We start from the raw sequence: 26,311 nt of genomic DNA, 5'->3' as shown, positions 1-26,311 counted from the left end.
TATATATATATATATATATATATATATATATGAGAGAGAAAGAGAGCGTTTGGTTCAAATATTAAACCAAACTATTATGTTAACTTTGTTAACCATTTTCAGTCAATCACAATTCATCTTAGTATTAGGTTCCTATCCATTTTAGAATTTAATGACAAAGATACATATGTAGTTTTTATTTAATTTTATGTAACTCCTATAATATTAATTGGGAGTTACAAAATCATAAAAACTCATGATTTGTGTTAACTTATTATTAATCTTGTTTTAGCTACAAATTTCGTATGTATCACTATTATTTTGTATGGAAACGCCTCATTTATAGTCATCATGTTGTCAAAATTGACTTGTAATCTTTTTAAACCATATATAGGATGACTATTTAACGGGTCTCGCCCAAAGATACGATAATGATCCCTCCACCTATCCTTTAGTTGATACAAAGTTGTGGGAGCAGACGCTTGGGGGAAGCAAAAAAGACCGTCTATTTGGGTTTGGGTACAACCAGGATCCCAATTGGTCTTGACTGGGAACTACACACAAGGTGGTCCATCCTCTTCAGAGAGTCGGGTATGTGCCTCTTTTTCTTTGATGATGTTTATCGATTTAGTTTATAATTCATATTAAATATTATATCGTTTTCTTTATTTTATAAGAAATTGAAGCCTTAAGAAACGAACTTAGAGATTTACATGAAGAAAAAAAACGACGGCGAGAGAAGGAGGAGTGACAGGATAAACAACTTGAAGATATGACTGTTTTGGTCAGACAACTCGTCAATCTGAGCATTTCCCTCACCATCGTATTGAATATTGTCTGTTCGTTTGGAACAATTTAGTTTTTGTTTGGAACAACTGCGTGCTACTTTAAATTGGTCGGCAAAATTGTTGTTTAGTTACCAAAGGGCCTTTGGCCTAGCGGTATCGTAGCCCTTGGCCTTCTAGGAGGTCAATGGTTCAAACCTCACCATATGTGAGGAGGGTATGTGAGTTTATTTGTTGCATTTGTCGTATATAAATATTATATACTTCAAAAAACATGTTGTTTAGTTTAATGTATGATATTTATCGGCATTTCATCTTTTTATTTTTTTTAATATTTACAGATTTACAGGTTTTAATTATTTATTGGAAAAATATTTTAAAATTAATAATTTTATAAATTTCCAGCGGATTTCAGACGGATATATCTGCCGGTAATGTTTAAGGAATAAAAATAATTATTTTAAAAATAAAATTAATTTTTTGGTGGATAAATTTACCAGCGCCGGTAATTTAGTTCATTTTTTTTTAAAACTTAAATATTTTGTTAATTTAATCAATATTTTTTAAATAAACCGGGGGAAATTTTCCAGCGGCCGTAATCCGCTGAAAAAATAATCACCGGCAGATAGCGCCGCCGGAAATGTTTACCTGTTTGGTAGTGATTTAAACCCCTCGCACACGATGGCTTGCTCCCTTGTTCTATTGTTTTCCGTACTCCTTTTTTTGTCTTTCTATTCTCCATCTTTTACAACAATTAATGAAGCACGTTTACGAATATCAAAAAGATATGGAGAATCGAAAAGCAAAAAAATAACCAAAAAGAGGGAAATTGATAGTAGGGGCCAACGTCAATGATGGACGGTGATAAAAAGCAGAGACAGTTCAATCATGATAAATTGATTTAGGTTTTCCTTTTACTTTAAAACCTCAGTAGTAGTCGGTTTCAGTTATTTTTTTTAGGTTAAAATTAAAGGAAATTTATAAAAATAACCGGTTTACACAACCCTTTGCCACAAAATAACCACATTTTAGAGGTTTTACCGGAAAGACCACACGGATCGCCCCCGGGGGCGATCCGTACACTATGGGGGCGATCTCCCCTTAAGTCTTAAAAAAAATTACCCTCAAAAATCGAGATTACTGTTCATCTTCGTTGACCGTGTTTGACCTCGTCCCCGGGGCGATCCGTACTGTCCGATCGCCCTCCCCGGGAGCGATCCTGCTATTTTTTTTTTTTTTTTTTGTATTTTTAATAAAACTGATACGCTATTGAAGTTGTATTTTTTAACTTTTTTAGAACCAAATTTCATGGGTAAAGGTTTAAAAATAAACCTTTATAATTATGGAGAAGCAAAAATTATTTTTATCTGTTTTGGGTTTCGTAAATCAGATATAATATCTGATTGACGAAATTTGACCTCTATTTTGTCATTTTGTGTTTTTTATTAAACAATTAAGGGGTGTTTTTAATAAAAATGAAAAAATACATAAAATGTGTCTTTTTACGTATTTAATTTTAAATTTCACGGTTTTTCGTTATAAAAATACCGGATGATTGAAGTTGTATTTTTTTTTAATTTTTTGGTATTTAGACCAGGAGCACAACCGGTAGGGAAGAGTGTGCTTGGACCATATGGGTTTGCAACGCTAACGTCAGGGAAGAGTGTGCTCACAGCACCGGTGTAAAAAGTGTTTGGACCTCCCGGGTTTGCATTTGATGGATTTCCTTTATAACCTCTATTGTCGACAACATATAGTGTCAACATTTCTGGTAAAKTTTGACGAATGGCGTTGTGGAGGATTACCACATCATCGTCGTCCATAAACTGATATAACGTATTCGTTTTAAAAAATAAATTGAAAGGACCACGTAAACTTAACTTTTTCGTCACACGTTTGACGACCCCAGAATACGTCATTGGCGAAGACAAACATATTGCACATGTGGGGGAGGTTATAGGAAGGTACTCTAAGACACCATTTATATCTTGGAATAAACCGTCACTTCGAAGATACACACAAACATTATCACTTTGACGTGATTTCATGTTTTGTGATGGTTGATTGTGTTTAGTGGGTTAAAGGTTGTGATGGTTTATTGTGTTTAATGGGTTAAGGGTTGTGAGAGTAAAATATATGAGAAGAGAAATGGAAGGGAATGTGTGAAAAATTATGAAGTAACAGGTTGGTATTTATAGTGAAATTGGTATTAGAAAAAAATCATTTTTTTTACCCGGATCGCCCCCCATACAGTACGGATCTCCCAGGGGCGAGGTCAAACACGGTCAACGAGGATGAACAGTAATCTCGACTTTTGAGGGAATTTTTTTTAAGACTTAAGGGGGGGATCGCCCCCATAGTGTACGGATCGCCCTTGGTCATTCCGTGTAAAACCTCTAAAATGTGGTTATTTTGTGGCAAAGGGTTGTGTAAACCGGTTATTTTTATAAATTTTCCTAAAATTAATGATGTATGTAACCAATTTTTAACAGTTTATTACTTTATTTATCCAAAGAAACAATTAGGGACTTAATAATTCAATATGAAAAAGTTTAACGGTTCTTTCATTAAAAAAAAATCACGGATCTAATCATCCAAACTAAAAACTTTGGTGAGTTTTTGGGAACTTTTTCCTAACCAAAATGCCTCACACTTAACAACACATGGTAACGGACGATAAGACGAAGGATGATTTTGGTCATGAAATAGAAACATGAATGATGGGCTGTGTAATTTTCAGAAGTTTGAGACGCAGACTACCTGTACCTGTGTGGTTGTTAATTTTCCACCATCATCCTTATCCACACCCTCTCTCAATTATGTAAACCCAACATATATTCATATAAATATTCTACACTCAGTTCAACCTTAAGGACGAATTGAATACTTAATTAAGAGATGGAAGTCGCAAAGGGTGTGGATCTTGAGAGATACATGGGCAGATGGTACGAAATAGCTTCAATCCCATCACGAGATCAGCCTAAAAACGGCACCAACACCAGGGCTACTTACACATTGAACTCAGATGGCACTGTTCATGTTTTGAACGAGACTTGGAGTGATGGAAAGAGAGGGTTCATTGAAGGCACGGCTTACAAGGCTGACCCCAAGAGTGATGAGGCCAAATTGAAGGTCAAATTCTATGTGCCACCCTTTCTACCCATCATACCTGTTACTGGTGATTATTGGGTTTTGTATCTTGATGATGATTATCAGTATGCTCTCATTGGTCAGCCTTCCAGAAACTCTCTATGGGTATGTATATATATGTTTTCATTTTAATTTTATATATATATATATGATAATATGAAGGTCTTTCCTTTTCTTTTTGCAAGTGTAGATACTGAGCAGGCAAAACCATCTTGACGAGGAGATATACGAGCAGCTAGTTCAAAAGGCCAAGGAAGTAGGGTATGATGTGAGCAAACTGAAGAAGACAACACATGCAGACACCCCGCCGGAGACTGAAGATGCACCTGCCGACAACAAAGGAATCTGGTGGTTGAAATCCATTTTCGGCAAATAGCAATATATATATATGTATATGTATGTATGTATGTATGTATATGTATATATGTATGTATGTATTGTTGGATTGGTGGAGCTGAGCTAGTGTTTGTATGTTTGATTCTGTATGTTTTTGCTACATAAATATTGGAATGAAATCAATCTGAACTGAAAATGTGGAGTGGAGGGTGTTAGATTCATAAACTCGGAAGGTGTAAACATATATGGTGATTTGGAACGTAGCGTGTGGGGTTTAAGTTTAAGAATAAGGTTGTAAGGGAGTGGGGTGGGAGTCGTGTTCTGAGTTAATTATTTGTATGGAAGTTAATAGTCGACATGTTGTAGTACATGTGACAAAAATGGCTCATTTTTTAACGTCCTTTTCTGCTTGTTATATATACATAACATGCATATCTTTCATTCATATATATATATATATATATATATATATATATATATATATATATATAGGTGGAGTTTTAAACAAAAAAACATATATTTTACAAGAACATGAGAACATCTTTATCACATGTGATAATACATTTGAGAGGACTTGGTGTTGTATGGATGTTGTGCCTTGCGACTTAGATCGTATCAAAAGTCGTTTGTATATAGGATTTAATATTACATGTGATGGTCATGATGGATCAATAAATCACAATATCATATCCTAATTCAAGTATTTTTCTGTTTGTTTGCCAACAAGATACGTATAAAAGTTTTATATTTATGACCAATGAAATCAATGGGTGTAAACGAAATATGGTATGTACAATATATATAGATAGAGAGAGAGAGAAACGTTCAAATAAAAATCACTCAATTTGTACAAATTGTGCAAAACTCATTCAACCAATCATAATTTTTCATTTTGTTCATTTTTTTTCTAATTATAAGAGGTTGATTAACCATTTTTATTGTGGAGGGTGTTAATCATGAATATTATCATCTTCATTATTTTTATTTTAGAGAAATACATAAAACAGTTTCATTAAAATTTTATTAAATATTATATGAAACAATTTCATAACCATATATGAAACAAATTCATCAAGAAAATTATTGTATGAAACAATTTCACAAGATTAAACAATTTCATGAAAAAATTTATAAGATTAAACAATGAAATCGATATATGAAGATGGTTTATACGGTTTGTACAAATGAGGGTGGTTTTCATTATTTATATATATATATATATATATATATATATATATATATATGACTCATAAGCAGTCACTACATCACCAAGCAATTAATGCATGTTATGGATGACCACTACTGCCATATATATGCTGCTACTTGACAACATTTAAATCCAGCAAACAAAGAGCAAGATGTACGTTACTTCATGAAACTAAATTATGGATCAAGTTAACAAGATATTAAATTGCATATAGAAGAAGGACCGGTCCTAGGGGTTGACACTCACCGCATCATAAGCCCAAGGAACATCGTTTATGTTGTTACTAAAGAATATAAAAAGGTCGAGCAGAGGACACTGAAAATCTCGTATTCAATAAATTACTTAAAATTAATGTCACGGATGGTACCTAGCCCTCCTAGATGTTAACGTTTCTGTTAGATTAGGATTATATTAATCTTTTTATCATTTAAAGAAAATTATGTTACAAATGAATAATATATTATAAGGGAAAGGTTCATTTGAGAAGTAGTAGATATACGAGAAGTAAAGAATTAATCCTACCCCTTCATTTGGTCAACATTTGCAGCGTTGACCGTAAAGCACCGGATGTTACTCGCATGGGTATTATTGAAGATAGTAGGATAGTTTCGTGACTTTTTACGTATAGGCGACAAATGAATTCACATGTGAACCCATGTGATACACATATGAAGTGTATGTTCATATGTGAACCTGTTAGTTAGCCCACATGTGAATCACAATGGTTCATATATGAATCAGTTAATTAGTTTATATGTGAATCAGTCAAAATAACTCATATGTGAATTACACGAGTTCACATATGAGCATGTAATTTATATGTGAATCACATAGATTCATATATGAACCTATTTGTTACCTATTTACAAAAATTATGAAATTACCCTCACTATATATTTTGCATCACTGTAATTTTTGACAAGTCAAAGCCGTAATTACTGACCAGTCAAAGCCGATCTTGATCGCATCAAGGGGTATGATCATTCATTTACTTCTCAAATATTTATCATTTCCCAAAATAACATTTGCTTATATTGTATTACATGCTAACTTATTTATTTACGTACCGTAAAACATCTAATCTCTTAAATCAGGATGCTACAATACTTGTGGTTAGTGAAGTAATATCTTGATATAATGTGAGGATATATCATTTATAAGACGTTGTGGTTATTTGATGGTCTAGTATAATTAGTGGCATGGGATGCATCGAATTAGCAAATCAAGTAGCTCTAAGAAAAAAAAAAGGTAGAAAATGATTAAAAAAATTAATTATGGAGGTTTATTTGTGATGATTCCAGGAGTCTAGGTCATTTGTACTCGTCCAAGATATTAGTCAGGGATCTGATCCAGATACCCAAAGGTTACCCAAAAAATAATATAAAGGTTCATTTTATGACTTGACAGTAAGGTGTCGTTTACCAAACGCTTACCGGGTAAGGGCTTACCAAGTCACTTTACTTTACCGAATGAATATGACAAAGACTAAAAATCTTACCCGGTAAGAGCGAAAGCAAGAATCGAGAGTCTTACCCGATAAGTGAGGACGATGAGTCCTAGCATAGTTAGCGCTTACCGGGATAAATTGTTGCATACGATGCGTTTTAGTGAATAAAATCTTACCCGATAAGTAAACGAAAATGTTGAATTTTACCAGTAAGTACTTACTGGGTAAGTGTTTAGGTAAACGGCCCCTAAAAAGTATGATATGTAAGGAAGTTAAGTGAACGATATGTAAAGAAATGCGTCGAGAAGGACGATATTTCAAATTTGATGATTACCGGTTTAACCTAAAAACATGACATTAAAAGTAGTGATTATTTTTTTTTTATTAACCTGGAGATCCAACCCGTTATGCGAGCCAACTAATCCCAGGACGACCACCTGCTTTGCAGATAACCCGGAGTCACCGCATTTGAACCTCCGTGGCCACAAGGGGATTTTTATTCCTTCTTGGATTTGAACTGGGACCTCTTGGTACTTTGGATCTTTGGAGCTAAGTACAAACCAATCAGGCATTACCCTTGGAGTTAAAGTAGTGATGAGTTGTTGAACATAAAAGCACAACATATCTTGGAGAAGTAACACATTAGTTTTAACGAATATTATAACCGAAAATCTAAAATAATTAACAAATTAAACATGGTCACTCATATTGTGGCACAAATATTTGATGAATAAGAGAATTTTTATGATTATACTTTCAAGAAGAGAAACATAAGGTTAAAATCTTTAAAATAATTTATGTTTAATTTTAATATGTTTTTTATTTTAGAGATTGTAATTGTAATTATGTTTATTAAAATATCTTGTATTTTAATATAATTTTTTTAAAAATTTATATAAAATAATAGTAAATCAATTTTATTGTGGGAATGACTAAAAAAATCATTTACCTAATGTCGTATTAAGTTTTTAAAACGAAAAAAGTATAATAAAATCCAATGGACTTTAGTGTTTGTAGTGATTAAATCATTGGACAACTTTTTGGAATAAATAAGTTATTGGACATTTCAAAACATGTTAAACAAATCATTGGAATTTTGGAAACCTGTTAAATACATCTTTATTGGCTAAAAATGTAACATGCAACCTACATAGTAGACAAAACTAAGAACTACATTGATTCTAAAAGCCACTCCCCCATGATGCTCGCCCACCCTCCCCTACATTTAATCTCGTCACTACACCCCCGTCGTCATCCACCACCCTCAGCCCAACCATGTCGTCGTCGCTGGTTGTGGGGCATGATTTCTCAGCGACTGTATGGTTCAATTTAGGGGCTGAGAAATTGTTGTTATTCTTGTTTCCATAATTTAGGGGCCGAGAAATCATTTCACATAGAATCATCAACTTTATTTTCAAGGGCAGGGGAATCATCAATGATGATGATTTCTTTAATGGGATTCGTGCTAGATGCAACATGAAACATATTTCTGCCATGTGAAGTTTGAGAATTGACTCCATTATAATTATGGCCATGGAAGAAGAAATATGGTCTTCGTTTGATCAATACGAACGTGTTGATTCATGGAAGGTCTAAATTGTTGTGATGATGAGGTTACATTTTCATTGGTCTTGACGTCATAGTTAAGTTTTTTCCCATCAACCAAGGAATGGGTTTCAAAGGACTAGCGGCAAAATCACAGGTACTGTAAATAGCCAGCAATTGACTTCTTGGTGGTTGTCTGAAAAATCATGGTATCGAATGGTTGTGAAGTTGGGTAGTCGTTTAGCAAGAACATCGACTCGTATATGAAGTTTAAACCGTTTGGATTCCTGTTTGACTCAATCGATTGTTGTTTCCCTAAAGAGACGAATCTTGATAATTTGAAGCAACCAAATAAGATGAAGCGGTCTCCTTTCTAGAGCAAAAACACGGCTGGTCATTCTTGAAACTGGTGGGAGATAGACCCTTTCGGCCTATCGACAGGTCTCCAATTGCCACTGCCACTGAGAAATCAAACCGCATAGCCATTGAGAAATTGAGCCACACAGCCGGCGACGTGGTGGGCTGAGGGCGATGGAGACAGCCGTGTAGCGACTGGATTGAGACGTGAGGGAGCGGCGATTAGAATCGGTATAGTTTTATATAGTTTTCAGAAAACGATAATGGTTTTATTTTTGAATAAAATATAAATATGAAGATATATCATAAAAATTGAAAAAAAATTATTGATATTGGTACCAAACTAATTATTTTAAATTTTTTTTTCTGTGCATTTCTTTAATTCATTATTTATTTATTTTTGGTTTAATAATATAATTTTTTGTAAATATAATAATTAAGTATTTTGTTAGAAATCAATGATTATTCTAATTATATTTTAGGTTTTTTATATTTAAAATGAAATGTTTATCCTCTATTTGATTATGTTTATCTGCAGTTAGTTACACGAATTCAAATATGAAGCTTTAATAAGTTATACTTATGCATAATTTACTTATAATCTTGAATTTTAAGTAATATGAATCAATATACAATACTTCATGTATTAAAAATAGTTTTGAAGAGTTTTTGTCAAATGCTATTTAATAAAGTATAGATAATATAAAAATATGTTGAAACAAAATAAAAAAAGAAAAAAGAAAGTGGGAATGGCGTTTTACGCTTGTCGACAAATGTAAACCCTCCTTTCTTCTTCCTAAATAGAGGCCTTCACACGGTGGATTCTAATCCAAAGTGTTATTACTCCATGAGATCTCAAATACAAAGCGATAGCCGAATCGAGTGGGAGGTAGATCTTTAGAGAGAGATGACAAGGAGATCTGGGTCTTGTTTCAGATGTTGTTTGGTAATTTTGGCTGTCATTTCAGCATTGTGTGTATCTGGGCCAGCTCTTTATTGGAAGCTTAAAAGGGGTTTTAATTTCAAACCCAGTTCTTCAATTTCTTGTACTCCATGCATCTGTGATTGCCCTCCTCCTCTATCCCTTCTCAAGCTTGCTCCTGGTAATCAAACCCCTTTCACTTATTTTCGATCTGATTATTACCATTTTGACATTGATTACACCTTATTTGATTTGGGGCTTTTCTTTTTATCTTTGTCAATGGACCTGATGGTACCCATTTCATCTTTTTCATCGTCGTAAATGCTAATAAAATCAAAACCCTATTTCTGCTTTTTGTTATTTCTATGCATTCCTCACTCTTGATTGAATTTTATTTTTCTCATTGATTAGATCGTATTAGATCTGAGATTTCTGTGAAGTTTTTGACTTCGTGCGGAATTAGAGTATACCTAATTCATTTTGTGTTTGTTATTTGGAGTTTGATATGTGGAAAAGATCTGATTCTTGGTGCTATAAGATAGCCATTTTTCTTGATGAGTGAACAGACAAAGAAAAAGGGGAGTCTGATTTACTAATTGGTACAAAACTAGAATAGGAAAATTGCCACTCTATTATGGAGTTTGGTATTCAGACATCACAAAATTTGTTGGGAATGCACATCCATTGGTGCATTTGTATTGCCAACAAAATGCAATGTTGAGGGTTTCTTGTAGAAATTAAGTCACATGATGTAAGCAATAAAGATCGCCCATTTGTGAAATCGGGTTCTTCTGCATTTACTTTTTTTCCTTCTCATTGGACAGAGGAAATGGACATAAGATTGCTTAGGAAGTACCATATGCTCCCTTTGTATACATAAATTAATGGTTAATAATCCAACCTCATCTTTGGGGTTGAATTGGTTTGGCTTTTTGTACGATAAGAAACTAGTCTGAGTAGAACTCCAATACCCAATTGGTTGGCTTTCTGATTGATTCTTATGCTTGTTATGTTGGAATTTGAAAATTATTTATGCAACTTTTTTCGCTAATCTTGTAGGATCTTTCCAAATTATGATGTTCAAGTATTTAAATGGATATATATATATATATATATATATATATATATATATATATATATATCTCATTATTATCGTACAAAGTTAGTTTTTTTTTTTTTTTTTTACGTATGTTGACATCATGAATCAATAGCTGTCCAACCAGGGTTGACCCGATGATCTGTTAGACTGCTAACTTTTCTGGGTCAATAAATGGTCCGCTTTCTAGAGAATTGATGCTCGTTGGGGTGCAAATATAGTTACGTCATGCTGTCATTATGCATTGTGAATCTATTTTTGTGTAGCGTAGGTTTAGATTGCGTAGATGATCCTACTAGTTGAGCATCTCAACACTTGAAAGATATAACTTCAGTATGTGGTAGTTATTAGTGAGTAACTTTCTTTCCTCTGCACTATTCGTGTTGTATCATTTTATCCTTTGATTGCTGTATAAAACATTAACTTATCCATCCTTGTGATGCCTTTCTGTCAGTTTGAATTTTGTATACTTGCATAGGATCGAATTATACTAAAAAGGTTGTATCTTGTCCATTTCATTGCAGGCTTGGTCAATCTTTCCATCACAGGTGAGAGCTTTCTCTACAGCTACACTTGAGTTTATTCATTTCTAAATGCACCCAAGTTTTTGCAATCATATTTGGAGTCTTGCATATAAATGAAAGAAAAGAAAAGAACTGATTCTGTTTGTTGCAGATTGTGGGAAGGATGATCCAGATGTTAAGGAAGAGATGGAGAAGCAGTTTGTGGATTTACTGTCAGAAGAGCTTAAACTGCAGAAAACAGTCGGTGAAGAACACATACACCATATGAACATTACGTTTGGGGAAGCAAGGAGGGTAGCTTCTCAATATCAAAAGGAGGCCGAAAAATGCAACACTGCTACAGAAACATGCGAACAGGCAAGAGAGCAAGCTGAGGCTTTGATGAGACAAGAAAGAAAGATAACTTCATTATGGGAGCGCCGAGCTCGCCAACTAGGTTGGCAACTAGATTAAATGTTAGTATATTATATAGTCTTTTCTTTTCTTCATAAATGTTGTACGAATACGGTCATTATGGTAATTGTGTTAACTCAATAGAGCAGCCAAATAGGCTCAAGTTGTACCTCATATGGTTCTCCCCTGTTTTGTATTACAATATCACGTCAACTTTTGCAATTATTCTGATATTATCCCGTCTCATGAGTTACATCTTCGACTTTAAAAAACATTGCACTACGATCATAAACGGCAAGTAAAATAGGCATTACGATAACATATCAAAGGTAAATTAAAATCATCTTAATGAAAAACCAGATCAAATCCAAGTAAAATGGAGGGTAAAATAAAAATAAAAATAAAATTACATATAAATACAAATGCCTCTTTTGAGAAACCTAAGTAGGTGTAGTTGCAGGCTCTTTTATCATGCACATGGCCCGAAAGCATAAGAATCGTAACCGAATTCTCCATCCACTATCATCCTCGCTTCCTGCTCCTGCATTTGCATTGCAAAACCCCACCAAAATAAAATGCTAAAAATCCATTAAAAATGAAGAGGTGCACAAAAAGATGCAAGCAAGCTTAACTAAGACCAAGTTCGACTCGGTTTGAACCGCTTCCATCGCGACTGAGTTGACTCGGTAACAAGTTGAACCACTCAATCAGTGAGTTATTGTTGGCATCGGTTCTTCCGATTGAATGCTTGATTTTTAAAGCAACCCCATTTGCGATGGGAAAAGATTGATTCACTAGTGAATGTCCAATCTTGATACAAAATCAAAGTAGCATGTTGATTGCTACTAAATATAGAGTGGGACTCGAGATTCTTAACACAAACATAAATACAAAGAGGAAAAGATCGTACCCTTTTCATCATTCCAGTCATAAGGCCGTCCAATGAACCATAACCATTGTTTACAACAAGACCATCTTCACTGGAACGCATTTTCATCTCCAAACTAGGCATCTCAGTCTTGAAAAGAGCCGAAGTACCGCCATTTAATCCACCATGGCTCAGCGGACCACTCAAACCACCACCACCACCACTTGCTAGAGCCAAAGAAGCTAGGGTGCTAAAAGCATTCTGCGAGTATTGGCTATAATCTTGTTTACTATACTGTCCGTTTTTCTGGTTTGATAAAGACTGGTTGTTAACATTCTGTACAATCTCATCAACCAAACCACCACCATGAGCTTCAAGAGGTATAGTGTCTGTAGTGGTGATGTTAGAACAAATCCCGCCTTTAACGGTGGCAGAATAACCATAGTTTCCGCCAACTGGCAGTTGATTTGAAGAAAAGTTTGGTGGTTGATTACCATTCTGGTCAAGAAAGTTAGAACTACTTGAAAGGAGATTAAAAGATTCTGAGCCTGTGGAAGACAGCTTCAAAGACTTACTCCCCAGCCCGACACTAGGATCCATCAAGGGATTAGAACCTGTTAAGATTCAGGATTAATTAATGAAAAGGAAATTCCCCTTTTTGGGTACCCATAACTTTTCTAATATTCATTATGGAATTGAAATCTTGTGAGTTGGATACCTGTAAACATCCGAGATTCATCAATGGAGTTGAAATCAACCAACTTGTTACCTGTAAAGACTCGAGATTCATCAACAGAACTTGTAAAGATTCATGATTCACCAATGGAACAAAATCCATCAGTTTGGTACCTGTAAAGATTCGAGATTCTTCAATGGAACTAAAATCTGTGAGTTGGGTATTCGGTTTATTACTACATTGATCAAAAGATGATGGAATCTCCTGAAAAAGATTCATGTTTTGATGATTAACTGGTTGTAACTTGTTTTGTGTATGGTTTGGCTGGACCAATGGTGGAGCCATAAGGCTATGAAGGGTCACACCAGTCGCACTGTTTAGTCTACCGAGAATGCCAGATGGCGCATATGCAGCATTCGACAGTCTTCCTGAACTTGATAATATCCGAAAATCTCCTAGTCCCTCAAGAGGGCTCATTCGCATATAAGAAGACGCATCTTTACTCCCCCCAAATGCCGCCACCATGTTAGCTTGATGGCTGATCCTCTTTATGTAAAGCCTATATTTCTACATACAGATATCAAATGAGCATAATTTGATTGCTTCCCACCAGACTTACTAACATCTAATAGCAAAAATCAGACCTTTTTCCATAAATTGCCACAATTTAACCATCAAGAATGAACTTTTTCTCCTTTAATAGCCAAAAGATGCACCTTTTCTCCATTGAATAGGCACTATTTCCCATTTGATTGCCAAAAATTGCATTTTCAAGAAAAGATCTTGGTACCTGGAGATGGCTTGCTACATTTTCCCTTGTAAGCCCATCAACATTCATCAAATCAAGAATCCTTCTAGGCACAGCTTCTGCATCATTTAGAAGGATAAACGAGCGTTAGTCAATCTTAGACATGAAATCAGATGTTGAATTACAAAAAAGGACTTACTCTCATCGCCCAGTTGATTAACAGCAGCAACAAATTTTCTATGAAGATCAATGGACCAAACTACACGAGGCTTCTTCTGTGATGATGGATCATCATCACTTTCATGTCCATTTTCTTCAACATCTTCGTCTTCATCTTTTCTTTTTCTATTCAGCTTCACATTCTGATCTCCACCTTCGTTCCCTTGATTTGACTTTTCATGGTTGTTGTTTGACTTTGACTGCGGTTTTGACTCCACCTTTCGCCTGATCACATGCTGCCATATATTGCGAAGTTCCTCAAGGCGAACTGGCTTCACAAGATAATCACAAGCACCATGAGTGATCCCCTTCATTACAAGCTTCGGATCACTGTTTCCTGATAGCACTGATACCATTTCAAGAAACTTTATCAATTTCTACAAAAACAAATCCTATTGACCAAAAATGAGGTACAATCTGAGCATTTGGGCTTACTTTATCAATTTATAGAAAAACAAATCTGAAAATTCTGCTACTATTAGAGAAATGGGGCTTACTGATGACAGGTAAGTCCATTTCGAGGCCAACTAGTTCAAGAAGCTTGAAACCATCCATATCTGGCATATATACATCACTGATGACCAAATCAAACCTGTTTCTATTTTCCTTCAACATCTTCAGTGCTGTTATTGCTTGATTTGTGGTTGTAACTGTGAAAAAAAAGGCATTTATTATGAACACATAAACATGACGTTTAAACCTTTTTTCTATTCACAATCACAATTCACAAGGTCAAAGAATTGAAACCCTAGAAGAAAAGGTCAAAACCATAATTGGGTAATCCGCAAAACAACAATCTAAAGCACATAATTGAGTCAACATCCATGTATGAACATTCTTGACCGCAAGTACACATTACAATTTACAACAGTGAACTGTATCACTGTAAAACAGTTTCCATATGTTCACAGAACTAAAACCCTAATCTTGAATTGTAGAATCTAGAACTAAAAAAAACAATTTGGACAAGCAAATCAAGGAAAGATTAATTGCTCATACAAAACCCAAGTCAATTTGAAACACATACAAAGAAAAACAGAAGAAAAACCAACCTTGATACTGGCATTTTCTTAGAAGCCCATCCAATAATTTCAAACAAGTTGGATCATCATCAACAGCCAGAACTCTCATCCCAATGGGAAACCTATTGATTTCATTATTACCCGCCACAACCCCTCTAATTTCCTCTACTGTCATCTTTTCTTTTTCAAACAATATTTTCAAAACAACCAAAGATGATAGAAAAAAGAGCAAACAAGAATCAAGAAAAGACACAAGTTCGGATTTTTGTTTAACTTTCTTGAAGACAAACCCAGAAAGAAAGAAGAAGGCACTCAAAGATTTTAGAGAGAGAAACTGGATCGTAGAGAGAGAAAACAAGCCAGTGACTTGGAAGTTGGAATAGAGCTCCACACAAAGGGACGAACAAATGGAATGGTTTTCTCTCAAGGGTTTATGTCTTCTGGTTCTATTGTTTCTCCAACTAAAACCCCTTTTTTAATAAAATGCTATTTTTGACGATCAAATAGACATGGTATATTGGTATGTATAAAAGCCTCAGTTTATCGCTCTCTTTCTGTCTGTACTTGTTATGACGTCATATTTAAATGGGATTTAAATTGTTACAGAAATGAAAAAGAATCTGAAATACCAATCAGACGCTCTTCCATTCTCTGGTTGGTATCTCTTTCCAATACCCTTTTCTTTTGTTTTTGCTTTCTTGAAAAATGGAGCCATTTGCACCAAAAACATCGTTAATTAATTCATAGCCGTTATTTTTTATGAAAAGGAATATTCGTGGTCGTTGTTGGTTCTTTAATTTAATCATAAGCCATTCAAAAGAATGCTGACAACATCATTGTTTGGAAAGGCTTTTAAGGTTCGTTTCAAATGATGTCTTTCTTCTTGCAAGATTGACATATTATGCCCCAACAGTGTGATTGTAGATGGTATAACAAAAGGACATGTTTGGGGCAATATGGTAATTTTACAGTTGAGAAATGATCTAGAAAGGATACTGCACATAATGGTTTTTATATGTTAATGATATCACATAAAAAAAATTATAAGAAAACCATTTAAAGCCTTGCAATTAATTTTTTTTTTCTTAATTAGATGCTTGAGTATCTCAACCTTTAATGAGGGTTTATTTCAAAATTTGGAATTCATACATTTAAGTTTGAATTTATGAAAATTCATGTAAAGGAACTGTTTTAATAACACAAATTATGCTTTAAATTTGTGTAAAAAGTTGATTATCGACGACCTTAATCAGTCTCATACGGAATCCGTCTCCAAGGACACCAGTATAAGGGGACATTTTTTAGATCACTAAGTGGCTAAGGATACCCCCGAGGTGGAAAGGAGGGGGGGATCGAATCAAAGACCTATCTTGTTTTTGGACAAAGTCACTCATCACTTTGTTAAGTGAGACGCACGCCAATTATGCCTTAAACTGATACCCATATTTGACTTTACCAATTTATATAATGGTTATTTAAAATTATTAATTAATTAGGATATATGAAGTTGATCAGTTTTGTTTTTATTTATATTATATATAATAGTTATTTAAAATCATAAATTGATGTAGATTTTTTCTAAAATTTGTTTTAACAAATCCAAAAGTTATTGTGTGTATATATAGGTTATGTTTGACAAATTAGCTGATTATTGATAAGCTAGCTAATGAACAAATAATGTTTGACAAAAACTAGCTTATACACATGTAAAATAACCAAAAATGACATTTTGAAAAATTAATCAATTACAATGTTTCATAATATAATTAAAACAAATCTCTAAAAATATAATATGTTAATTGATACAAGAAAAGATAATAAATAAATAATATAATATGTTGACTAAAAAAATTCAAATTGATTATTATAATTTTGGATTTGTTAAACAAATTTTAGAAAGAATCTATTAACTTATTATTTTAAATAAGGCTTGGTGGATTTACACCCTATCTATTTAGGATTTACATCACACCATAATACTCATATCTATAAGTAATAATTACTTAATTATTATTAATTATATTTTATTTTTTATTCAAAAATAACTTGTAATCATTTTTCAATAATACCCTTTATTTATTTTAATTTTTTAAATTGTTGTTTAGTTTATAAATTGATTTTTAAATTATAAAACCATTAATTTTTTTATTTTAAAGGATTAAGTTATTAAAATATTTTTTAAATTAAAAAAACCATATAAATTTCTAATTTTGATTAAGGGTAAAAATTGAATGAAAAAGTAATATAGTTTAAGTTGATTCATATTTTGGGTAATGAACTTTCGAAACTTTCATTTTGATAACTGAGATGTAAAGTTTGAAACATTTAAGTACTTAGGTAACCGAATGAAGTAATGAAGTATTAACCGGTTAACATTATGATGTGGTATCTAACTCGATATTATTTGTCGATGTGAATAAGTTAATCAAAAATTAGTTTTTATGTATTGTGGTTTATTAGAAGAAAGAGTTAAATACAAGGTTTTTATGTATTGTGGTTTATTAGAAGAAAGAGTTAAATACAAGGTTTTTATGTATTGTGGTTTATTAGAAGAAATAGTTAATCAAAACTTTCATTGTTGTTTTTTATTTTAAACGGTTTAGTTTATAAATTAATTTTTTAAATTATAAAACCATTAATTTTTTTGTTTTAAATAATTAAGTTTTTAAACTATTTTTTAAATAAAAAAATATTAAACTTTTTCATTTTGAATGATAAAAACCTTGATTTTTTTTTTAAATAAATAAATAAACCATTGAACTTTTACTAATCGGTTAATCTAAGCTTCTTTGGGTTAAAACGATGTAAATAACCAATTTTTAAAGATTTTTTTTATTAAAAGTATGTTCACATACTTAATTAATCAAATGACAAATTGCATGAAAAAATAACGTACTTTAATTTGATTTTTATTTTGGATAAAATACTTTCAAAACTTCAATTTTGTTACCTAATATGTAAAGTTTTAAACATTTAAATACTCGGATAATCGGTTGAAGCATTAACTCTTTCTTCTAATAAACCACAATACATAAAAATTAATTTTTGATTAACTTATTCATATCGACAAATAATATCGAGTTAGATACCACATCACAATGTTAATCGGTTAATACTTCATTCGGTTATCTAAGTACGTAAATGTTTCAAACTTTACATCTCGGTTATCAAAATGAAAGTTTTGAAAGTTCATTACCCAAAATATGAATCAAGTTAAACTATGGTACTTTTCCATTCAATTTTTACCTTTAATCAAAATTAAAAATTTATATGTTTTTTTAATTTAAAAAATATTTTAATAACTTAATCCTTTAAAATAAAAAATTATGTTCGGTTTTTTATTTATTTATTTTTATTAATTATGAATTTATGATAATGTTATTTAATATATGGTCGAATGTGAACAGTTTGTATAATGTAATGATTTTGATTTTAAAAAAAGGGAAAAAAAAAAAAGAAGGTATTTGGATGTATATGGAAATTGATGGAAGAGTGTATGAGAGTTAAATCTGTATGTCAGAAGCTCCCACGTGGATGGTAAATTCTATTTTTATTGGGAAATTAAAAAAATAATAATGGGGGTACTATGGTGGGGTGTAAACCATAGGACCCTTAAATAATCATTAGATATATAATATGAATAAACATAAAAGTGTCAACATCACATATTCTAATTAATTCATATTTTTTTAAAATATATAATTAATAATCAAACTAAATATTATATTAGAATCATTTAACACAGTTTTATAATCCATAAAACAAAATAGTAATTTTATGTAACTTACATAAATATTTTTAAAAAATTTATACTAACTTTTTGATAACTAAATATATTGTTAATAATTAATATTAACATATATTGTATAAAGCTTAATTAAAATAATTAATAGTTAATATTTATTAATATAGTAATAATTTATTTTATTTAATAATTATTAATAATTAAATTTATTTGTTATTAACAATAATAAATAATAATTAATATTGATGAAGGTTATAATTGTAAAAAGTCACAATAAGCTCTCAAAACGTTACTCCAAATAGCGTTTCAATAAGCTAGCTTATGGTTATCCAGACATACATCCAGAAAATAAGTTAGCTTATTTTTACCATACAATGTCATAATCAATTTATAATTGACTTTTTTTTATGATTTCTCTTTTAGTCATTTACATTTTTCATCTAACTTTTCAAATAGTTTTTATCTACCACTATTTGTTCAACAACTAGCTTATCAGCTAAAAATTAACTTAAAAAATTAACAGCTAACTTGATTGTTAGTTATTGTTAGAAATTTTTATACCAAAAAAAGCCAATACACAAGCTCCTTAGATAAGATGTGTGAAAACCACCCAAAATTGAATGCAAAACAAATCAAAAACTATATATTATGTGTATTGACAATAATATCAAGCAATCAAAGCAACAAATTAATGACAATCATAAAAACGGTTTCAACTTCCACGAACTTAGAATCATGTACATCTTCCTAGCATAGGCGGCCATTTTTAGGTCGTTCGACCGCACAGGACATCGTAAGTTCAAGGGCTATAAACAAGAAGCCCAAGTTATTTATGGCATCAATTAAGCGGCTAATATAATTAAAGAAAAACAACGTGAATACGGTCATAAAACAAGTGAACAGCCGAACAGATTCCTATTTGTTCCTAATCCCTTCTCATTTCACTGTTTTGATTCCTCTGGCATGGGGATGAGCCACCTTACTTGACTAGGTCCCAAACCCTTTAGAAAATAGTACGTTTCATTTGCTTAAAAAATGGGTATAAGGACATTTTTTAGCATTTCCGCACAAGCATCAGAAACCTCAGGACAACAGCTCTCATTCTGGATTTATCTCGTAAGAGGCTTTACGCAACCTCTATATGCGACCTTAGGTAGCATACAAGGGAGGGTCACCCAAACACGATTTATTCCTGTGACCTGGTCGTGTGACCTTAGGTAGCATGGCCAAAATCAACAAAATTATAATGAAAGCACTTTAATGCCATATGCAACATGTAAGGGCGGATTTAAGAAGGGTGCTCGTGCTACCACTCGATAGTGTCGCAGAAACAGAACATTTTTATAGTCAAAATGCCCACAGGCTGGCCTAAATACTCTCGGTTACAAAAGAAAACTAAATGAAATGGATAGGCATTTAAATATGTACTTAAACAAGCACGAACCCACCAAATCCATGCATACAGGCCACAAACGGAGGGCAACAAACGAACCCAAAAGCACAAGACAAGAATTTCCGATTTCTAACATCTACGTAAAAAAAATGAAGAATGTTAATTACAGTTGAATCCCAATCAAATAGAAACAAGAAAAACTCGGTGGAATTCAACTAAAAATGGATGAAACAGGTAACCATGGAAGATTTGTTCAACACAAAAAGCTAGCTATCTATGATCTTTTACCAAATCTCAAACACTTGTTGTGTTTGACTGATCCTGTGATACTTGGTCCTGAAGATCGTTTGGAGCTGGCGATGGAGACCTTCTCCATTGCACTTATAAACTTTCTCAGATGTCTTATGTACTCTGGGTATGTTTCAAGATTGCAATGGCCTCCGCCTTGGACCCACAGCGGATCGTATTTCTCCTTTGCCAGTTCCCATAATCTCTTCCCATGTGAGAAGTCAACGATATCGTCGTTTGTCCCCTGCCACCACCCGTTTCAATCAACAGTATTAGTTCTAGGTTTATCTCTAGCAGATTTTCGATCTAAAGTTATCTAGTTGCCTACAGTGAACCATTGTAAAACATTGATGCCATTGACTTTGATTGATCCCATAACAAGAAATCTTTCATGTTTGCATAGTTGGATCTAAGAGACCTTTCTCCAACTTCCGTAATGAGCATAACGACAATAGCGCAGAAAGGTAACGAGGCTAGAAATAATAAGGTAAAAAGGCGAAGAAATTTACATGTATAACAAGAACCGGACAGTTGACTTTCTGCACTTTGTCAATATTCTGCATACAAAGAAAGGAGCAAAGTGAGTGTCATTAGTACAAAACCAAGTTGATTAATGAGGAATAAAGATTTTATATGGTCCTATGAGGAATAAAGATGTGGTGGTGTTGGGATGGGATGGGATATACCAAACCAAACGAGCCCTGCATATCTCACAAAGACCTGACCTCTACCACCGAGAGTCACCCAGAGGTGGGTTTGGAGGAGGAAGATGTACCTAGACCTAACCTCTACCTTAAAGAGTCCGGAGGTGGGGTTTGACCTGACCTCTACCTTAAATGACAGAGTGGTTGTTCCAGTGAAAACCGCCAGCTTGTGAAAAGTGTGTTGAGATGGGACGGGATCCACAAAATGAAGAAACGGAGGAAAATGGAGTAAATGAAGGGAATTTAAAGGTTGCTCCTTGAAACTTACCTTGAATATATCAAACCAGAATGTCATCTTGACAGGATACAGAACTCGTATTCCTGAAAGAATGGCACTATGTAGAACAACGCCTCTCAACCTCTGTAGTCGAGCAGCCAAGTGTAACGTGGGCCCGCTGCCAACGGATTGGCCGTACAAGATGATGTCTTCCTGTTTGATTCCATACTTATCCTTCAAACAGTTGTACACAGCCTCTATGTCGTAATACGTGTTCAATTCAGACGGCTAAACACAATGGAAGCAACAAACAATCTTCAGAAACTCATTTGATACCTCATTTCAAATACCCTTTTTATCTGATAACAAAGTACACGATGTCATTATCCCGTGCTTTATTGCTTACCTTGCCCGTGGAAGCTCCATATCCCGAGTAATCATAACTGCAAACATGAATGTATACCACATGAACCAATGACTTTAAAACATATGCTATCATCAAAAGAAACTAAATTAATGAAGGGTATTCTGATTCACAATATGAAAACAGATCAAATTGGAACAGATTTTTGCACTATTTATGAACTCAAACAAAGAAGCAAATATGGTAGAACTAACACAGGAACACACCTAATTAACTCAGGAAACTGGAGATAAAACAAAAAACACTTGTATTCAATACAATCAAAAGCCTAGCAGCAGCTACTTTAACACCAAAATGTTCCTATACATTTGAGATAAACCAAACCCTAATAGTATCAATTAGTATATAGCAAAAGGAATAAGGAAACAAATTAAATAATAGAAAACACCAGGATCCCAGATGATGTAAAGAAACAACTTCCCCAAATCAAGATTTTGACACCCTAAAAACATAACCCACAAGTTTGAATTCAATTAGCCTACACTCTGCATACTTAAACACTGAGATTACTGATTGGAACAGATAAGAAGATAGATGAAACATATATGAAAAGAAACATCAAGAAAATCTTAAAAACACCCTTTTCCTACCAACATATAAGCAATAAAAGGGAACTAAAATTGAAGAAAAATACCTCATGATATTGAGTCGGAGGTGAGCTCTGAGCTCAATAAAGAGGTCTTGCATCTGACCCAAATCAGCAGCGTTGCCATGAGAGTACAAAAGGGTGAATCTCCCAAAAGGGTGTTTCCAGAAGGTAGCAACAACCTTGTTCCCAACCTTTGTGTCAAGCAAATGAACATCAACGTTCTTATCTGCTGTTATACCTGTAAAACAATACCTTTTTTCTCCATTTGGTGCATCCTCTTCGTCTTTGTAAACATCGTATGTTGGTGGTTCTGGTGGGAAAAAAGCAAATTTTGCAGCTATATTTGAGGTTACATTTCCCATTTAACAACAAAACCCCACCTCATAAAGATCATTAATTTCCCCAAAAGATTGAAACCCGATTCTAATTTTTCAGCTCAATGAAAGGAAGAAGAGGATTTTCAATCAGGGTTTGAATATTTTGAGTTGAAAATCTGTTTTATGAATGGGTGGGTGTTGATTTCGGGTAGGAGTGGGGTGATGTGAATAAATGGCGTGAAAAGGAAGATAAATGATCCGATCTTAGAGAGGAGATTGAGAAGACGTAGCTGCTGAAAAAGAAAAAGGAAAAGGAAGGTAGATCAAAGAACAATGATATTGATGATGATGCTGATGAGATGAACATTGAATAGATAATAGCAAAGGGTGTGATGGTGATGATATCTATATTTATATTCTGTATACACCTGTTCATTTATGAATGGTCTCCCTCTCGTTGAATACGGTTGAAATGTCAACCTTGCCCTCCAACTCTATCCATGTATCTTCTCTCCATTTATTATTTATGCTTCTTTTCAGAAACTATTCATTAAGTTATCAACAAGTTGCACGAAGTGATTTTTTAAAACAGTTAAAATATGAGTCAAAATTGTCACTCGTTTATTAAAAAACATCATTTAATTGTCAAATCGATTTCTTCACTAAAAAACAAAATAAGAGTCAATGGTGTAAGTAGGATCGCCCCTGGAGGCGCTCCGCAGGTTAGGTGGGGGCGATCCGAGGATTAGGTAAAAATCAGATATTTTGTCTCCCAAATCAGATGCATGTGGTCCCCACTTTGGTGCTTTTTGGGTCAAATCGCCCCCGAGACGATTCATGTGGTTATTTTGGTAAAACTTGTAAAAATGGTTATTTTATTAATACATTAGATATATTTTGGTCATTTTCGTGATTTTCCCTTGACAAAATCTAATTGATAAAATAATTAAAAAAATATAAAATGACTAAAAATAATGTATTAGAAAATACTTAAGACAAATCACTAATAATATCATGTGTTAAGACATTCTTTGATAAATATAAGCTAGTTTATTTCTTTAAGTATGATGGACTAAGTTAGCTTATTAAAATACTAAGGGAAAAGTCCAAAAAAACCCAATGGACTTTACTCTTTGGAACGATTAAGTCCTTGAACAATTTTTTGGAACAAATAAATCCTTGGACATTCTAAAACCTGTTAAATAAGTCATTGGACTTTACAAAACCTGTTAAATAAGTCCTTGGACTTTCTAAAATCTGTTAAATACATTTTGTTAGTGGAAAAGATCCGAAAAAACCAATGAATTTTCATATTTTGAACGATCAAGTCCATAAATATTTTTTGAACGAAAAAGTAGTTACAATCTAATGCTTGACAACATGATTAAGCGTGAACACTTTGACGCTCCTGTTTCTCATCATGTATGCTTCTTCTTCTTCACTCTGCAATCTTTCATTTTCTTTATCTCACGTTGAATCTCCAACCATAATTGGAATTGGTCATGCCCATTTCAAACCCTCATTTATTTTACCATCAAAATTCAGATACACATTACTAATTACTTTTCATATAGGTCAACCATGCTGGATCCACCCAAAGTGTTGAGGATTCAGAGAAAAGCCTCGCATTTGATTCGGCTGGCGATGATCCTCGGAAGGAGGAAGATACTGCTCTCAAGCCTTGCTGGTCTAAACCAGATTTGGGTCAGTGCTACACGCTATCTGAAACTAATCTAAACATTTTCATTGATGTCTATTTCTAACGTTACTTTTTTTGAAATCTTATAAAAGAGGTAGAAGAATCTAAAGGATTTGTCACTTTCTCATTAACCAACGGACCCGAATACCATGTCTCCCAGGTATTTGATAAAAGTCCAAACCTACACCTACTACCTTTGCTTCTACTTCTGTCTTAATTACATTGTTCCTTACCCTGGTTTCACTCCAATTTCATCTGGAATGGTAAATGAGTGGTGGGATTTCCTTATAAATAAATTGTGTTGGTTTCACAAAATTGACTTAATGAAGTCTGCACAGAGAGAGGAAGAAAGGGGAAGGAATAGAAACAAAAGAAACCAACACATTTCATTCTGTTTCTTATGTCAAAATCATGTATTGCAACCTTTTATCTATCTTTTGTGTTTCATCAAATATTAACCATGGTGATTGTAAACCTCAGGTTACTGATGCAGTAGTAGTGGCAAGATACCTAAGGGCGACACTCGTGATTCCAGACATAAGGGGAAGCCAACCTGGTGATCGGGGGTGGTGCGGCGGTGGTGCGGGAGAGGGAGACGACGGTGTGTGAGGGAGAAGGAGACGGGAGGGAGCGGTGGTCACGAGAGGGAGGAGATGAGTGGTCACGGTGGTGTGGGGACGAGAGGGAGACGACGGTGTGTGAGGGAGAAGGAGACGGGAGGGAGCGGTGGTCACGAGAGGGAGGAAATGAGTGGTCACGGTGGTGTGGAGANTCACGAGAGGGAGGAAATGAGTGGTCACGGTGGTGTGGAGACGAGAGGGAGACGACGGTGTGTGAGGGAGAAGGAGACGGGAGGGAGCGGTGGTCGCGAGAGGGAGGAGATGAGTGGTCACGGTGGTGTGGAGACGAGAGGGAGACGATGAGTGAGCTGGGAGTCATCATTTTTAGGATATTAGGGTTTTTTTTTTTTTTTTAATTTGAGTTTACCTATTCTTCAGGTCACGTGTTACATTTTAAATAAATAAGGATCTATTTAACAAATTCTAAAAAGTCTAAGGATTTATTTAACAGGTTTTAGAATGTCTAATGGTTTATTTGTTCCAAAAAATTATCCAGGGACTTAATCATTCCAAATAGTAAAGTCCATTGGGTTTTTTTGGACTTTTTCCAAATACTAACTGGAATAACGTTTTAAAACATCTACAACTGATTCTTCAAAATTAAGATTTAGATTTTTTTTTTATAACATATTCCCCAAACCTTCTGCAAAAGGAGAAAGTAGAATAGAGATGATGAAATTCTCTAAAATTTTAAATAACTCTCCAAAAATGATTAATTACGAGATAAAATTTATCTCACATTTTTTCTATTGATGAGAATCTTTAAAAGTAAATGTATAGAAGAGATAAATAAATTTTATGAAATGAATTAAATATTTAATAATATAATTCATATCGTATCCAAAATAGAGAAATTGTTGGAGATGAACATAAATTTCCTTTAGAGATTTTGATTTTTATTTTAAAGTATCTGTTGAAGATTAAAAGTTTTTTGACATTTTTTTTCCAATTATAACTCTGATTAATATCAATTGTTATTTATCAAAATTAATTATAAATAAACATTAAAAAAATATTAATTATTATTACAATTAATTATTA

At 33.5% G+C, this 26,311-nt stretch overlaps 4 protein-coding genes across 5 annotated transcripts; 2 read left to right on the top strand and 2 right to left on the bottom strand.

Moving 5' to 3' along the window:
* The first annotated feature begins 3,630 nt into the window (after nucleotides 1-3,630).
* On the top strand, nucleotides 3,631-4,446 carry LOC112501765 (temperature-induced lipocalin-1-like). The gene is made up of 2 exons (XM_025105480.1): nucleotides 3,631-4,019; nucleotides 4,105-4,446. Exons 1-2 carry the CDS (start codon nucleotides 3,663-3,665, stop codon nucleotides 4,288-4,290), a joined length of 543 nt encoding a protein of 180 aa, XP_024961248.1. The 5' UTR covers nucleotides 3,631-3,662; the 3' UTR covers nucleotides 4,291-4,446.
* A 5,120-nt stretch (nucleotides 4,447-9,566) lies between these two features.
* LOC112501768 lies at nucleotides 9,567-11,972 on the top strand. Its single transcript, XM_025105482.1, has 3 exons — nucleotides 9,567-9,909; nucleotides 11,349-11,372; nucleotides 11,500-11,972. Exons 1-3 carry the CDS (start codon nucleotides 9,714-9,716, stop codon nucleotides 11,799-11,801), a joined length of 522 nt encoding a protein of 173 aa, XP_024961250.1. The 5' UTR covers nucleotides 9,567-9,713; the 3' UTR covers nucleotides 11,802-11,972.
* Nucleotides 11,973-12,149: 177 nt separating this feature from the next.
* LOC112501769 (two-component response regulator ORR22-like) lies at nucleotides 12,150-15,677 on the bottom strand. 2 transcript variants are annotated; one of them, XM_025105485.1, is made up of 8 exons: nucleotides 15,305-15,677; nucleotides 14,750-14,902; nucleotides 14,233-14,598; nucleotides 14,076-14,152; nucleotides 13,459-13,852; nucleotides 13,328-13,378; nucleotides 12,652-13,223; nucleotides 12,150-12,282 (listed from the first exon to the last, which is right to left on the bottom strand). In XM_025105485.1, the coding sequence occupies exons 1-8, from the start codon at nucleotides 15,447-15,449 to the stop codon at nucleotides 12,211-12,213; spliced, it is 1,830 nt and encodes a 609-aa protein (XP_024961253.1). In that variant the 5' UTR covers nucleotides 15,450-15,677; the 3' UTR covers nucleotides 12,150-12,210. The 2 variants fall into 2 exon arrangements, with proteins under 2 accessions (XP_024961253.1, XP_024961251.1); XM_025105483.1 differs by having other exon boundaries at nucleotides 12,199-13,223.
* A 4,634-nt stretch (nucleotides 15,678-20,311) lies between these two features.
* On the bottom strand, nucleotides 20,312-23,326 carry LOC112501763 (alpha/beta hydrolase domain-containing protein 17C-like). The gene is made up of 5 exons (XM_025105477.1): nucleotides 22,680-23,326; nucleotides 22,028-22,064; nucleotides 21,673-21,909; nucleotides 21,210-21,257; nucleotides 20,312-20,944 (listed from the first exon to the last, which is right to left on the bottom strand). Exons 1-5 carry the CDS (start codon nucleotides 22,994-22,996, stop codon nucleotides 20,687-20,689), a joined length of 897 nt encoding a protein of 298 aa, XP_024961245.1. The 5' UTR covers nucleotides 22,997-23,326; the 3' UTR covers nucleotides 20,312-20,686.
* Nucleotides 23,327-26,311: the final 2,985 nt, after the last annotated feature.

This window comes from Cynara cardunculus, unplaced genomic scaffold, assembly GCF_001531365.2.
Source record: "Cynara cardunculus var. scolymus isolate 2C unplaced genomic scaffold, CcrdV1 Un_Scaffold_541, whole genome shotgun sequence".
Lineage (NCBI taxonomy): Eukaryota > Viridiplantae > Streptophyta > Magnoliopsida > Asterales > Asteraceae > Cynara > Cynara cardunculus.
This window is presented reverse-complemented; position numbering and strand designations above follow the sequence as displayed.